The sequence below is a fragment of the Nipponia nippon genome, unplaced genomic scaffold (assembly GCF_047370975.1).
Source record: "Nipponia nippon isolate SJK-2023a ecotype South Korea unplaced genomic scaffold, ASM4737097v1 scaffold_24, whole genome shotgun sequence".
Lineage (NCBI taxonomy): Eukaryota > Metazoa > Chordata > Aves > Pelecaniformes > Threskiornithidae > Nipponia > Nipponia nippon.
Window position 1 is genome coordinate 2,051,942 of NW_028262341.1, and position 17,404 is coordinate 2,069,345.

The following is a 17,404-nucleotide window of genomic DNA, read 5'->3' on the forward strand; positions in this document are numbered from 1 at the left end:
TCCTGAGTAGGAATAATCTGACATTGTTCTGATGACTTTGGTGTTTTATTGATTTACAATGGGTGAGGATTTGCCCCTGAAGTACTTCTCTTTATCCAGTATTATACAGTGCTACATGATTAATAATAATAATAATAGTAATAATAATAGTAATAATAATAGTAGTAGTAATAATAATAATAATAATAATAATAATAATAATAATAATAATTTTTCATTGATTTAGTATTTTTTTCATCTTGGGAGGCATTCTTAAGCAGAACACTTTATACAAATGTGTTTACAGTCCACATTTTTTTGATAAAGTTAAGTATGAATATATCTCAGACCCAGTTACTCACAGTCTGTTAGAATCATACCAGACATACGAAAATTCTGTCTTCCTATACCAAATAAAATTTTTGCTGTTAGCTGCATGGATAATCAGTATATTTTGAAAAGCAGAATTTCTAATGGTAGGAATTCCATCGTAAGTTCCAGGAGAAGGCAGAAACCGAAGGAGACTTTTCATTTTCCAGAAGATGCTGTCTTCGCCTACATAGGCAGCACATATGTATAAATGTACCCTATGACAGACTGAAGAAGAGCTAAAATCTTGAGTTACTGGAAGCACCCTGTTTGGCTTTTTACATTCAGTTTGTTTCAGTCATACTTCATAGAATCATAGAATCATTAAGGTTGGAAAAGACCCTTAAGATCATCGAGTCCAACCGTTAACCTAGCACTGCCAAGTCCACCACTAAACCATGGCCTCAAGCACCACGTCTACCCTTCTTTTAAATACCGCCAGGGATGGGGACTCAACCACTTCCCTGGGCAGCCTATTCCAATGCCTGAATACCCTTTCAGTGAAGAAGTTTTTCCTAATATCCAACCTAAATTTCCCCTGGCGCAGCTTGAGGCCGTTTCCTCTTGTCCCATCACTTGTTACTAGGGAGAAGAGACCGACTCCCACCTCGCTACAACCTCCTTTCAGGTAGTTGTAGACAGCAATAAGGTCTCCCCCTCAGCCTCCTCTTCTCCAGACTAAACAATCCCAGCTCCCTCAGCTGATCCTCATAAGACTTGTGCTCTGGACCCTTCACCAGCTTCGTTGCCCTTCTTTGGACATGCACCAGCACCTCAATGGCCTTCTTGCAGTGAGGGGCCTAAAACTGAACACAGTACTCAAGGTGCGGCCTCACCAGTGCCGAGTACAGGGGCACCATCACCTCCCTGGTCCTGCTGGCCACACTGTTCCTGATACAAGCCAGGATGCCATTGGCCTTCTTGGCCACCTGAGCACACTGCTGGCTCATGTTCAGGCGGCTGTTAACCAACACTCCCAGGGCCTTTTCCGCCAGGCAGCTCTCCAGCCACTCCTCCCCTAGCCTGTAGCATTGCATGGGGTTGTTGCAACCCAAGTGCAGGACCCGGCACTTAGCCTTGTTGAATCTCATGCAGTTGGCCCCAGCCCAATGATCCAGCCTGTCCAGGTCCCTCTGTACAGCCTTCCTACCCTCCAGCAGATCGACACTTCCACCCAGCTTGGTGTCATCTGCAAACTTACTGAGGGTGCACTCAATCCCCGCCTCCAGATCATCAGTGAAGATATTGAACAGGACTGGCCCCAACACTGAGCCCTTGGGAACACCACTCGTGACCGGCCGCCAACGGGATTTGACTCCATTCACCACCACTCTTTGGGCTCAGCTGTCCAGCCAATTTTTAACACAGCACAGAGTGCACTTATCCAAGCTGTGCACAGACCAAACATATTGTGTGGAGGTATTGTGAAGGACAGTCACATATCTCAGCTCATTATCAGCTTGATTGTCTCATGGCTTGGCTTTAGTAGTCAAAAAGCACTGATTACAGTGTACAGTGTACAGCTGGTGATTACACAGACATGGTAGGTATATACCTACATACCCATTTTTTGAATGTACTGGCCTCCATTTTTTGTCAAGAGCATTCTTACTGTCACCTCATCCACTCTCAAGTTCATGACAGGTTTTTTTCCCCCACTAGCAGCCATTGCTTCTTATGTCATCTCTTAAAATATCACTTTTAAATAAAAGAAATGCCTGAGCCCTCTACAGTCCCTCCCACACAGAGGCAGATTTTCACTTGGAATTAATCCTAAATTGTGCCAGAGCTGTGTAAGGAACACTGACTTTCTAAATTTTAAAACTCTGCAGATCTCTAATATGAATATTAAAATCACCGTTGCTCAAAAGGGATGATATACTACCACCTCCACATTAGCTAGAAATCTGGTTTTGTTAATCAGACCTTTATCCATACCTAAAAATCTCTAGCTCAAGTGAAGTGGTGCTTTGGACTTGAGGTATTCGACCTCTCATTATATGGTCTGGAGTTTGAAGACTGCTGCTGAGCATAACGTAGGGGGGATACAGCTGCAGACCACAAGCTCAACTTCACACATTTTAGCTATTGGCTCTTTCAATCATTCTACAGCTAATCAAATAGTTTGCTTACTCCATGTAGCTCAAGTGTTTTTTCCACAATCCAATGTTCTGATCTGAGTGATATTGAGTAACTTGGTTGTAGCAACTCATGTTAATTGTTGTTCGGCAAGACCGAATCAATGTTTTCATTCTCATTGAAGGAATTTAATCAGCACTTCCACTGAGACAAAGTAACAGATCATATGTTCCTCTTTCTCGTCCATTGCAATGCAAAATGAAACCACAAAATAGAATTTACAGACCCCCATTTTATCTTGCATTTCAATAGACCTGGAGAACACAAAATGTCAGTGACTATTTCAGATAGTTTTTACCTATTACTAGATAAAAAACTTAAAGTCACAGGATTTATAACTACCAGGTGACTCCTAACTACACAATGGAATAACACATTTTTGGCCAGCTCTGGTAAGTTTATAGAGCCATTCAGCTCTGAAATCTGATTAACAGAAAGCATTTATCTCCATAAGTTCGCTTCACAAATTTAAAACAAAACAAAATGGATTTTCTTGACCTATTAACATTTTAATTAATATTACTCTGATTTCTGAAGTGTGATTCCAAGTATGTTAGTAGCCCATGTGGTACTGCAGCACTGAGGTGCAGGATATGATTAATCTTGTTTCATGCCTTCACATAAAATACCATATGTCAAAGGCAACATCTTTACCAATTTGCATCAGTAGCAGCTAATAAGCACACAGACATTTCCAGCCAAGCCAACTTTTCAAACGATGTTGTGTTAAGCTACAAGTGTCTAGGAGGTGACATGAAAATGAAGTGATTAGTTATGTTCCATGCAACAGAAGACAGCTTTTCAGACAGTAATGGGAAGAATTGCTACCTATTTGCTGATATGTCCAAAGAGATTAAATGCTTTTTATGCTGATGTAGCATCTCAGCCAACAGCAGCACATTATTCTATTACTATACTGGTCAACACGGTTCATGTGGGTAAGCAATGGCTATCAGAACTAATCAAATATAAAGAAATTGGATGCTATGTTCTACTTCTCAACAGTGCCATTACTGCTAAGTGACTATCATACGCTTCCATTACCAAATCCTCCCTTCATACTTTTATAGTAAGGTTGTAAAATTCACTTTTGGCCTTGCTCTACAAGCTTTCTGCTGAGGACACAGATTGAAAATAAAGTTAGGCAACTCCTAGTTAGTATGAGGGTATAAAAAATGGAAGCAAAAGGATTTTCTTTCAGCACCTAATAATGACTTGCTTTCTCCAGTGGTAATGTGATTTCATGACGTAGTGCTTTTAGGAATTGTGCCTAGAAGAAAAAGCTTGATTTAGGGACTACAGAGCTGCACTGATAGATCCACTCCCATATACAAAAAACAGCTCTAGGGTGCACTGTGGGAACTACAGGCAGGTGACTCTACTTTGACATCTTGTAAGCTGGTAAGTCTGTGATAAAGATCACTAAGTACCTGGATAAAGACAATCTGCTGGAAAAGAGCCAACATGACTTCTGTAAATGGCAGTCCTGCCTCACCTGATGGAGTTTTTTAATGGTGACAATATGCATAGGGATAAAGGAAATACAGTGGAAACAGCATACTTGGATTTTCAGAAACCATTTCATAAAGTTCCACATGAAAGGTTCTTGCCAGGTTATGGGGAAAAGGCCCTGCTATAGACACAGGAACAGGAAATGGCTTTTCAGGATGAAATGTCAGCACTGGGATTCCCCAAGGATCATTGCTAGAGTCAGTTTTACTCATCAGTGACCTGGAGGAAAGTATGAATAGGTAAATTGTCACTTTGAAGCTACTAAGTTCTCTTGATCAAATGCCACTCTGATGATGAGTAGCTCCAGATGGACATAGAAAATTGAATGACTGGTCAAAAGGGTGACAGATGAACCTCAATGTACACAAATGGAAGATACTGTGTCTATGAAAAAATCCCTAAAATGTGCCTACACAATAGTGAACTTGGAAATGGCTATTACAGCTGCAAATAGAGATCTCAGAGTCGTCATCATCATCAGTTATCTGAAGTCATTGGCTCAAAATGCAGTGGCAGCCAAAAAAGCCAATAAAAAGTTAGGCATTGAGAACAAGACATAGAGTATTATTTTATAGGCATATGAAACACTGGTGTGACCACATACCATGTGCAGTTCAGGTCTCTCCATCCCAAAAAGGTGTAGAGCTAAAGAAAGTATAGAGAATGGCAGTTCAAATGATTAAAGGGAAAAAGCAGATATCAGGAAAAGAGAATAAAACCCTAGAATTTTTCAAGTTGGAGAGGAAAAGGCTGAGGAGGGATATGACTGAACTTTACATAAACATAAATGAGATTAATATAGTAGTGTTCGTCACATCTACATTACTGAAAATAAGGTGCACTCATTGAAATTCACAGGAAATCAGCATAATACATGTAAAAGAAAGTACTTCTTTGCATAGTGGGTAGTGATCTGCTGGAGCTTTCCAGCAGGGGTGTAATCTGTAATATTCCTACAGGAACTGTAGACCTGGAGGAGATACAAGGGGAACAAACGACAGAAACTGCCCAAGCCTACATTCTCTCCTTAAATAATGGTTGTCACTGCCACAGTCAGAGACATGATGGTGAGCCAAACAGATTGTTGAACTATCTGATGCAATATGATGCTTTTTTATCTTCTTAAGAAATTATCAATAAAATGGTAATGAAATTTAGCTAAGAATCCATTATGTTATTCATGTAAATAGTCTATTTAAAAACAACTCCTCAAGAAAATACACCGCATACATAATGAATAAGTATAGCAGTTCAATTAAGAATAGAAACTAGACTTTAAAAAGCTACTGTTTCAGAAGGCATCTCCTTTTAATACTGTTTACAGGCTCTTTAGTTAGTATGCTGTAGGAAACATAATTATCCAATAATTTAATATTATACAAAAAAAAAAAATGTTTGTTAGGGGATTGCCAAGAAGACAGTTGTATTTCTAAACTGACAAACTAAGAAATAATATCCCCTTTCCTGAAATTCCTCCAAAATAAACATGGTCAATGAAGCCACTAGATAGCTGTGACTTTTTCACTCCAGCTGTTTAGAGATGAGATGGAAGATATTAGAGAACATCATCCAGTCACCAAAATCCAAATCTTTGAGCATCTTCCCTTCATAAACAAAGCATAAATAAATATTTGCATTTATTGTGGATAAAATCCTCTCACCTTATTTACAAAATGCCTAGACATTTGAAAAGATATAGATTTACTAAGTAACTCTCACTCAGGACTACGTAGAGAGTACTATTCACAAAATGTTATAGTGAAAGGCAAATGGGAAGTTACCTGTCAATAATACATAAATGAGCACAACTCTGTTTACAAATTCACCTTGATGCATTAGACTCTGATGGCTGAGTAAGAGCCAGAAGATTCCACTGTGCTGACAATGTCTATATCAAGAAATTCCAAATAAAGTTGCACATAACAAGATTACAATGCAATTACCATAGCCAAGTTGTTTGATTCTTTTGATCCAATAAAGTAGCAGTAGCACTAAACTATGCTATTATTTATCCATAATGACTTATCAAAACACTTTTAACACTATGTTATAAAAATTCACACATGTCAGTTTAAATTCCCAATAACCTCTTTGTCCTGTGTTCTCAGTTCCAGTGCAAAAAGCTAACATGACCCTGGAAACAATACCTTTCTTGTCTAAGTCTCCCTATGTAAAATTTCTTGTGACTTGAAATCCTTTTGGCTTAACATGGACCACAATATTGCGATGTTGGATGCTGATCTGCTAACTCAACTGCAGCAGGATTAACAGAGCAGGGGAATTTGTTTCTCGACTTCTTGACTTGTGCAAGAGGACCTAATCTCAGCACTAAATGCAAAACTCACAAGGAGGAATGTGTGCACTTAACTACAATATATCTTCAGCAGGCATACATCTGCATCTAACACCACAAATAAGAATGAACTGCAGTTTGGAAAATGGAGCAGCTTGAGTTGAAGGTCTATATGTCTTTCAGGAGTTGTAAAGTTTAAGTGAACAAGACTAGTACCTACTTATAAGAGAACCAAATTCCTTCCTTATCTGTTCAAATTTGAAATCACATTATTCATACCCCAGCCCCTGATGTACTAGCAATTATGAGTTGTGACTCTCACACTGTCTGCTGAAGGTGCTCCACCATGCATAAAAGATGCCAATTCCATCAGAGACCAGAATTTGCTCTTCCTCAGGCCCCTTCTTGGGTCACAGAACAGCGCGGTGACATCTCTGCTCTCCCATGATTAAACACTCTTCTGCATTACATCACTTACACATAGGCACTGCGGGCAGGTGCCGTTTTTGCTGTTCACAAAAATTACACTTTTCCTCAGCTTTTCATACTGGCTAACTTCTGCAACTCCCTAGCCAGTAACCTGTCAGTGAATTCCGTGGGGTCTACATCTCCTTGTACTTTGCAGACATAGTAAAGGTGTCGCAGATGTCACTAGGAGAGATCATGACGAAAGCCATCATCTATAGATAGAAAGCCAGTTAGACTTTCTATATTGAATCAAACACCACTTTTAAGGTATATTAAAGTGTCTGAAATTAGGATTCTCCATCACTAAATATGAATAATGAACAGCATCAAAAACCTAGTGTTTCAATCCTTAAATCAATATGCAATTAATGGTAGAGAGATTTAACTTCTTAGGTGAAGGGGACAAACACACTACACTTCATTAATAAATCATATTTTACTTCCAGCAGTTATATTTGTATGTTTAAGACTAAAGCACAGCTTTTAGAGGACATCATATAACTTGTGCCCCATCTTGCCCACAGAGAACTCAGTGGGAGACCCACCACCACCATTCTCAGCAGAGATGAGAAGAAGCTGAACAGATTCTGTCATGCACTTTGGGAAAGAAACTTAAATCTTGAGGATTTTCCACCTGACACTTTTTATCAAGGAAAAAAACTTCCTATGTCTAAAAATTAAGAAAACCAAACACTCACTCAAATTCGCACCTGATGGAAAAGTTAAAGGTATTGTGAAAAAAATTGTGGAAGGACCAGAAGGTGAGAAAAAGAAGAGGAAGAGGTTTCAGTAATCACAGTAAAATCCATATTCAGCTTCCTGTACAGACGTTTTACGTCTGTATTCAGAAGAGAAAGGACATATTTTAGAAACATTGAAGAAAAAGAATCATATTTACACACAGTGGATGTAAGGATTCAAATTTGCTTTCAAAGTTGAAAGAATACTGGGGAATATTTTTCCCAGCAATATTTGCTTTTCTCTAACTTTGATGTAATGAATTACAACATGGTTACTTTTTATGCTATGCCTAGGATGAAATTTCAAAACATGGATTGGTAAAAGTGAATTGCATGAATATAGGAACAGAGTAATTACAAAATTAGGTTTCAGCAACAAGAGCATAAATGGGAATTGGTATTATTAGAATAACAATAGATACAATATTACAAACTACACGCTGAAACTGATCTTCAGTGAAGGCATGCAATGGTACCATCAACTGTACAGATTTGCCAACAAAGGAAAATCATATTTATGGGTGAGTTCTAGCAAACAGATTTTGCTGGATCAGTAATGGATATTAATCTGTCCATCAGTTTTAAAGGGTAAAAGTTTTGTGTCGTTCTTTTCTGTAAATAAAATTTCTAAGTAACTACACCAAACCAAGAGCTGGCCAAATTACATTTAGAATTAAGATTAGAAAAAAATCACTGATACAAAGGAAAAGGGTTTGAGCTAAGAATAATTCCATTAGCCTTTCTTGGCAGAGTAATAATCGCTTATGATACTTGTGATTTTTTAAAGTTTTAACTCTACTTCAATCTGAAAACTCATTCACACTCTTCTGAGTCCCAATTTACGTACACCATGACAGAAACACATGAAGCCTTTCTCTCTCTGTATTGCAGTGCTGCAGAATTTTTCATATCTGTTCATCTCCTCATTTATTTTGAAGCACTGACAGCCTTGAGTAAGTAACACTGCGGCTGCTGATCCTCCAAGCTGCTCAGGTGCACACATGGGGCAGCTCTCGGGCTGATGGCCACTGCCTGTGCACCCGCCTGCAGCCACAGAGGCATGCCATTTGCCTCTGATCTGACAGGCAATGAACAACTGCCATTCCCGTGCCGAACCCTGAAGAGCAGACTAAGTTGTGGTGAACAACATGCTGCTTTACCTTCTAACACAATCAATGATAAGATGCTGGAGAGATAGGCTGAATTTCTTGTCTTGTAAGTCCTCGGATCATCTAATGGAACACAACAAATGAACATGGTGGTGGTCAGCAACTAAAAGAGATGTAACCATTGCTCATTCCCCTCCTACATATTTTACACATCGCTGCACCAATGCCTGGAACAGGAGCTTTGCTGGACTCTCCATCTGTCCAAAGCAGCAGGAGCTGTGAATCTTGCCTCAGCAGGAAGTCGATCACTGAACATATTACATGTCCTCCTTCTGAAAACTGCAGGTGGGAGCTGTGCCGAGCCTGGAGATTTTAGTTCATTTAGGGCTCATGTAACTATGTTTCTTCCATTTTCTCTTTAGTTCACATGGATTTTCATCTTTCACAGCTTGGCTTGAATTCCAAGTCCAAATGAAACTCCAAAATGTGAATCAACCTTCAAACTTCCAGCTTTTGCAAGGTTTATGCCATACTCGCCTGTAACTCTACTCTGTGCCTGGTTTGCTAACTACTGCAAACCTCAAGGCAGTTTCATTATGAGGAGTTTGTATGGCTCTAAAGATGATCTTCCTCTCGTTGCTCATTTCTGTGTCCACCAAAGGGCAGCAGCAGACTAGACAAGGCTGACTTAGATGGCAAGCCACCTTCCAGGATTAATCAATTTTGAAATAAATGGCCTATATCTTATAAATAGTAAGCCTTGAAATAAGGTATTTTCCAATTGGACTAGTGCCTGAAACAGAAAAAAATGGTCCTGAGACTTGGCTATTGGGAACTTTGCTGAGCCTACTGCAGCAGTAAATTGTTCTTTTCGTATATTTATAATCATTAGTGTTTTTATTGAAGGTGTTTTTCCATACTTTTAAGGGGGTTTTTTTGGTCATAATAACTGGTGATTTGTTTTCAGCTTGCTTCTACTAGCTACAGTCTGGCTTTTATTTCTTTTATAGTACCAATTCCTTACCTGCAAATTATTTTTCATTTCTGTGAGGGCATTATTGACCAGACCAGGAACTTAAGAGCTACAGGGGCTACTTTGAGAATAATGGTGTGCTGTAATTTTTATTTTAAGGCTTAGAAATGCTGAAATATGCATTGTCATAGGATTTGCCACGCATAAAAATGCACATAAAAGTTCTTCCAACACAGGAACAGTGGATTATATTTATAAGACAAGTATTTTTTTCTCCTCTACTTTTTGTGAATGTCTGTGATTCTATGTTATTGAAAAGGTAGGGTCCTATTGGTCCCTTAGTAGGAAGAACAGACAGGTGGAAGACAGGTAGGAGAAGGAATCCCTGATCCCAGTGAAACCTTCCTGCCTCTTTATGGAGGGTAATTGAGGGGCACCATGAATCAAGAATGACACAATACCCGAGAAAAGCAGATCAGTAGGTTTAAGTATGAAAACATGGCAAGAAAGTCACCACAACAAGGTGATTCAAGCTAAAATGAGCTGTTACAAAGTCAAGTTGTAGATGTCTGAATACAGGGTTGAGATGTCTCATGTAGTAAGGAGATGATTAAATGTGCAAAATATGTCTGTTGGGTCCTAAGGACTTGTCTGTCAGTTTCTGTTAGGTGTCCGAGTAAAGATTGTATCCTCTACTGCCTAATCAAAGTAAGATATTGAGAAATGAATTTTCTAAGGGAGACATTGCTGTACAGCACAACTGCAGCAAGATGAAAATGTACCCAAAGACATAGGCCTGATGACTTACTTTCAACATTAAACACGGAGAGATCAGTCTCATTTTCCTATTGTGTTGAAAAGAAGAACTACAATTCTGATCTGTTGAGCCTAATTTTGCACACCTTTGCATCTTACACAGGATGCCTGGACAAAGAAGGTCTGCAGTGGAAGGGCCAGAGTGTGCTTTGTTGTTTGAAGACTCAATACTAGAAATGTTAGATAGAGTTTGATTAATATTTCTCACTAGGTCGCTGAAATGCCTGGGAGAACATTTCAACGTTAACAATGTGTTCTGTCATTTCTATAACATTTTCTGCCACTTTGCACTTTCATACCAATACAGTACGCAGAAATGCTAGCCAGACAATATTTGCAGGACAGTGTAACCTCAGCAAATCTCATTAGTTTTAGCAAGAGATTCAAGATGGGTATTGTCCAATGCAAACACAGAAATTGTGTTCCATCTGTGATTAGCCGAAATAGTTAAAAATGTATATAAATCATCACCCTTGCTACTGATACATTTAGCCTGTCTTTCAGCATTTATATAACATCTTAAATAATTTCTGTTTTTATTCTCATAGCGTGTTCAAAAAATGACAAATTACCTAGATTGAGTTGAATTACATGGGTTAAAGTCACATTTGACAGATAGAAGTTTTCCCTCTTGGACTTTCAAAATGTATTTCTAATATGTTTCTGTTCTAAGATATTTCTGTAATCCAGGGAGGTTATAAATCAAGTATTACCATCAACATTATATTAAATTGATACATTTCTTTTAGGCACAAAATTTTTTCCATTCTTCCTTTTGTCTGAGATTAACCACACATTATTCCCTAAACCAGCAAGGACATCACATGAATGATAAGTTAACTACCCTGAGTACATTAAAAAAAGTGAATTAATTCTTCTAAGGGTAATATTTATGTATACCTACACACACACACATATACACATACCTATAAAATCCTCCATGCAAATCCTGAACTTGTCATCTAAATAATGACAAACAGGAATGTATATATTTACTGAAATTTTATTCGTTGTATCCTTGGCAAATGAGCTGAGAATTCTAGCTTTTAAATTTTATGATCTTTGAAGAGAAATAAACCAAAAAAAATAGAAAAATGAAAATAAATTCTTATATTTGCCTTAAACAAGAATTAAAGAACAGCTTCTACTCTCTTGATTAGACTGTGGCTTGATTAACCTTTTAACTGGTGTTAAATCTTGATTTCATGCCCAGGCTCTGTCCCCTGCCATTTCTTTGCACCAGTCCACTATTTGTGTGGCCGTGAAGTTCACCCGATGAAAAGAACTGATCTCGTTCATTAATTACCTTTTTTATTTCCTGGGTCAGTTTTTGCCAGGATAACAGGGCAAACAGGTAAAATGGCAACCCAGAATGAGCAGCTACAAAAGCAGCAAGATGGGCAAAGAAGAGCTGAAACAAGGCTCCTTCAGGCAACAGTAGGGCTGGTTTATGTCAGTTTTCAAGGACCTGCTTTACAGTGTGATGCAATGAAAAACAGGGGTAGGGGATTTTTGTCCCAACTCCCTGACAAAACCAGAAACTCTGTTTGGAAATTTCTGGAATTTGAAGGCAATTACCAGAGCTTACCTATTTAATAAATTGGTAAGAAAGCAACAGGAAACCTGTCTTGATTCAGTTTAAGGTCATAATCTACAGGTCATCTAGAAATCTCTCAGGTTTAGCATGTGCCATAACAGAATTTCCACTACATACTGGAAAGATGAACGAAAATGGAACAGAAACTCCAGTATAAAAAAGTAAGCTATTTTTGTACCAATGAATGCATATCTTCTTCTTTTGCAGACGATTATGACATTAATTTAAATACAGGAGTCTGTATTTCTAGAAACTACAGGTTTTTTTATAGTCAATTTTCCCCTAATGAAAATTGAAAACCTGACTCAACTGATTAAACATGAAAGGTTGGTAGCTATCAACGTAAATCATTGACATCTTGAACTACAGAGCAATTTCAGGAACACAACAGAAAAATTAATACGTTTGGCCAGTTTTCTTTTACAGAAATTTGCTATATTTTATGTGACAAACACCAGTATTTCAGGTCGTAAAACTGTCAGATATTCAAAACAATCAAGAATATGCTTAAAACCAAACTTCATATTGGATTATTCATAGAATTAGTCAAACTGATATTTTGAGCTGTAGGGAAAGATAGGTTCTCCTAAATCTCAATCAAAGAGATTTTAATAGTAAATAGTAATTTAGGGAACTAAAATCCATGTTGATTCCTGTCAGGTAACGTGTTTCACAGTGTCTCACTGCAAGCTTTAAGCCACAACATATTGCTAGCTGGAGGTACATAAAAAATCTCATGCCTTAAAACCTAGGTTCCCCAGCAGATAATCTGGAAATGAGGTATGGTTGTAATGGAATCATGTTTACCATTCAGCAACAGCCCAGTGCTTAACAGCTTAATTTTAACACGGCATTTTCATGAGCTGAATTCACCAGAAAGCCTGTTACCAGGTTTATTAATTTAAGAAAATGGTTAAGTTCTGATTCCTATCCATATTTTGAAAACACAGGCTTCTTGGAAGACAAATTTTAGCCAGATGTAAAGCTTCCCCCTGAAAACATAGCTTTTAACTGTTTCATAAATTGTTTAATTTTGCCTGTGCTCTTTTTATGCCCTTATCTTGTGATGTTTTTTTTGCGTAGGGTTTTTCTGAACCTAAGCACAGAGGCTTTCTGAACCCTGAATGCTGCTGAGCCAGGGCGGATAAGAGCTGGAGCTGGGCAAGACAGAGATATCCAAGGCTCATTGAAGACTTTGAACATCAAGCAGAGAAGTTCAAAGGACAAGCACTTGAACCCAAAAAGTCCCAACAAGTGAGGACACTGCCTTGGAAACACACTTACAAGTGAAATACAGAAGACACTACAAGAAGCAATATAGTCTTTTCAAAAAATACTGTGAAGCTATTTATTTCTCCTGTGCTACAAATCATGCAAGTTGCAGGTGTCCTGTATTCCTGGGAACAATTTTGAAAGGAAGAAAATTCTAAAATCACAGCACATCAGAACACTTTGGATGACACCATCTAGTCTGGGAGTATAAGGCTGCATGTAGGCAGAAGTCTTGAAAGTCTCTTTATGCCTAGATCTGTCAGATCTTTAGATATTTTTTAAGTAAAAGTGAAACTGAAAAAAGCATCATTTTCATTTAAATAAAAAAATGCCACTTTGATTTCCACAGACAGGAAGGCAGAAGATGACCAAGTGCAGTATAAACACATCAGTGTAGTAAAACATAAAGCACAGGAAACAAATTAAATTAATGTGAAGGTACACTGTTTAGCAGGATTTCTGATATGCTAGACAAACTAAATTGGTGCACTTGCTCTGAATGCAGTCCTCCTACATATAGGCATGTTGAATACACAGAAAAGGAGGTGAAGGGGCCATAGCATATGTAAAAAATATTTACAGTGACTAATTTGACCTTCTTCTTTAAAGAAAAAACAAGAGAAAATCTGCCATATGCAGCAACTCTTGGCAATCAGCAAAATACAGCTCCAAAATGCACAATGGTGAAATTGTAATGTGTCTACTGTACAGTACCATCTGCTAGATAAAAAAAAAAGCGATCAAAAATTACCTGTGGAACTCCTCACAAATTACTGCAATTCAGAATCCATGTTGCTCATGGGAGATTTTAACAATATAGATTCGTACTGAATAATGCAAACAGTCTGACACTGATGAAAGTTGCTCCCTGTTGCCTGCAAGAAAATTTTGTGATCCAGAAAGTAAAAACTTCAGCCCCATGGGAATCTGTCTTGGAAGCAGTACTTATTTACAGAGACACCAAGACTAAGGAAAGCTGTAATGGAGGTAATCATAACTGATAGCTTGAATTCAGCACAGAAGCAAGAAATAAGTTCAGAGTGCAAGAACAGAAGGAGATGCAGCTGCATCAAGGAAATGCTGAGCCCTTAAGAAATCTGGAAAGTAATATGGAATTAATATAGTTTAGCTTTTGCTTTTGAGGATGGGAAAAGGTGCTCTTTCCATTCTGTGTTTATTAAACATCTGCAGGCAAATTTTGTAAATACCAGATGCTCAGTGAAGTATCTCTTAACAAGTTGATAAGCTTATTCCAGAACAACTGAATATGTTTTGAAGCCATCAGTGCTCTTGCACTCCATATTGCTTTGACTTTGCCTCATCCTGTGCTTTCCAGCAATGAGAGGCAGCTGGTTTAAGTATCATCTGTGCCTGAATGGCTAAAGATAACAGTAGCTAGTAAGAAAGACAGACAACTGAATTTAAGTCTCTCCAGAAAAAAAAAAAAAACGAGACGTCAGGCCAGTGCTTCAAAATAAGAAGAGTATGCAAATAAAACAGAAGAAGGTCCCAAAGGAGCAGAAGCATTGTTGGGGTGTGAAGCACATCAACTGGCCAGGAGATCACCTCCATGTCTTCTGAGAACTTTACTCCATGGCTGAACCCTTAGAAAGCAACTCCAAACCTCATCCATGCCACAAGAAGAATCAGAAGATGGTCAAGGTGGTCCCAATATGGTTCCAAGCTCATTAGCATTTTAGTGATATTTTAGTACTCAGTTCCAGACAAGCCTTTCCCTCTCACTTCAACCGCACTGGTTATTAGCAGAGGCTCTTGGGACTAGTCAGAAGGATTTTGGATGGGTGTCCCACAAGGCTTGCAGGACCTGGGTGTAATACAACAGTTGTCTCACACCTGGAAAGTGCTACACATGAGATAAAATGGAAGAGAATTATTTAGATTAGCTAATATAAATTAATTATGATGGAATTAAATGGTGGAATTAAAAAAAGAGAGAAAACTTAATTGGAGCATTAGGAAAAACAGTCTGACATAAACTACTTCAATGATTAGTAATATGAAAAGTCATTATTACAAAGCATTGGTATTTGGGATATATCAAACTAGATATACCATTAGAAAAATGCATCCTGGAGAACAAACTTGCAATGACAGGAGAGCAGACTGCATGATAAATTTTTGTCTTTTTTATTCTTGATCTAGGATATTTCACATATTCTGTGATGTGGATTAGCAATCTTTGAGCTTTGTGAGGTAATTCTGAGACAGCAATCAGTAATTTACATAATTAGCATAACAGTATTTAATTATATGATTGCTGTAAATATGTGTAAAACTAATGGTGTAATTAGAATGTGTAATTACTACTTGTAATTACATAATTAGGTATGATGACATAACTAAACTTCTAATGAAAGAAAAGGATATTTACAAGTCCACTTATAGGAAATGGTAGAGTGCAGAATTATATTGGTGGTATAAAAAGAAAAGTTACCATTTTAATGTTAGCTGTGCTAAAGCTAGCTCAGAAGTATATGAATGCTAAAAGTTTGTGAACTGTGCCACAGTACTAGAAGAATGCATTGACTTTCCTGAACAGAGGTAGTTCAATGGTTACAGTCAGTACAAACATTATTCCTATCCTTAATTATCTGTTATTTATTGATAACTCTTCATATGGTTAGCTGAATAACATGAGTATAAAGATCGGTATAATGGAAGTATTCGAATGTCTACATCGTGTAGCATTTTCTAACTACCAATTTAAGTAATATATTACTTAAGTCTTCAAAGCACATCTGATTTAACACTCTTCCCATGATACTGTCCTGCAAACAGCAGATTGGTGGTACCTCCATATGCGGATCCCTACCCAGAGGAAGTACAGAACAGAAGCTTTTTACCACCGCACTCCAGTGCTGCATTGCCATGTCCCCCCTGTTTACCACACCATGGATGTTCCATCATATCAGATGCTTTACTTGAATGCATGACAGATGTGGTCTCTTACATTTCCTCCATTTTGAAAAGAATAAGATGGCTATTTTTAGCATTATTTATTTGTAGACTAGAGAAATATCTCCATAGTATTCTATAGTTGTTACTGCAAAAGAAAATATTTATTTATTTTATTAAAAAAAATAGATGTAAAAACATGCAATACTTACTCTGTTGGCAGTTTCTTCCCATAAATTCCCCTGGACATTCACAGGAATAGTTGGCAACGAGATCTGTACAGATTCCACCATTCTTGCAGGGTTCAGCTTCACATTCATTTACATCTGTAGGAAGCACACAAGATAATGTCAGGATTGGCAAAGAGAAATTGTAAAAGCAATAAGCACATCTTTTAAAGCACTAAAACACAATGTATTTATACAATTGACACTAGAAGACATACATTCTTTTGCCCAGCAAACATGCTCACTAACTGATATGCTTAAACAGGGCTTCAGAAAAAAACAAAACAATGTCATATAAATTTAGATAGTTTCATATACCTACTAAAGTTTTACTATGTCCCATCACACAACAGAATTTAAAGTTTTGCTCAGGGATTTTCACTGTAACTTCCCAAGGACATCAGGGCCACAGTTTGGCCTTAAACAAACAAATTCAATTAGATATAACAGAGTACTCATTAGTGATCCTTGCAACTTCAAGAAATGTAGCTACTTCTTTATCAACAGATGCCAGTTAAGAATGTCTGCCAGTTCATCTTAATTCATTAAACATCTAATTGACAAGGTTGTTTAACCATCTAAAAAATTTCCTTTTTGTGCATGAGTAAGTGGGCAAATTGAAATTAATAGCTTAATCTAGAAGCTTGCAAATTTTATTAAATTCAAAAGACAGAAAAGGTGATTAATTTCACTTGAGTTTCCCTTTTCCAGTACACTTTGTCAAATGCTGCAAGAATAATACTCCCCTGTGTTTTTCAGCGTAGTAACCTTCAAGTATACTATCAGATTCTTTTCCGTACATGAAATATAGTATTTTATAGTCATCATAAATAAACAGATGAAGGATAATGATATCTCATAATTAAAATTCTCTGCCTCTGCATTTGTGTTTATTTTGTACGGAGTAGAAACATTGTATGGATTTTGTACATCGTTGTCTCAAAGGGCTCCATCAATGCATACAGTTAAATTTTTAAAAGATGGTAGCCCACAC

At 37.6% G+C, this 17,404-nt stretch overlaps 1 protein-coding gene across 3 annotated transcripts in view; it reads right to left on the reverse strand.

Annotated features, from left to right (window-relative positions):
• The window catches only part of EDIL3 (EGF like and discoidin domains 3), a 255,708-nt gene that overhangs the window by 84,416 nt on the left and 153,888 nt on the right, over positions 1–17,404 (reverse strand). For all 3 annotated transcript variants that reach the window (XM_087761554.1, XM_087761555.1, XM_087761553.1), the window contains one exon: positions 16,396–16,509. In XM_087761554.1, coding sequence (XP_087617680.1) covers positions 16,396–16,509 — 114 coding nt within the window. The remainder of the gene's footprint in view (positions 1–16,395; positions 16,510–17,404) is intronic.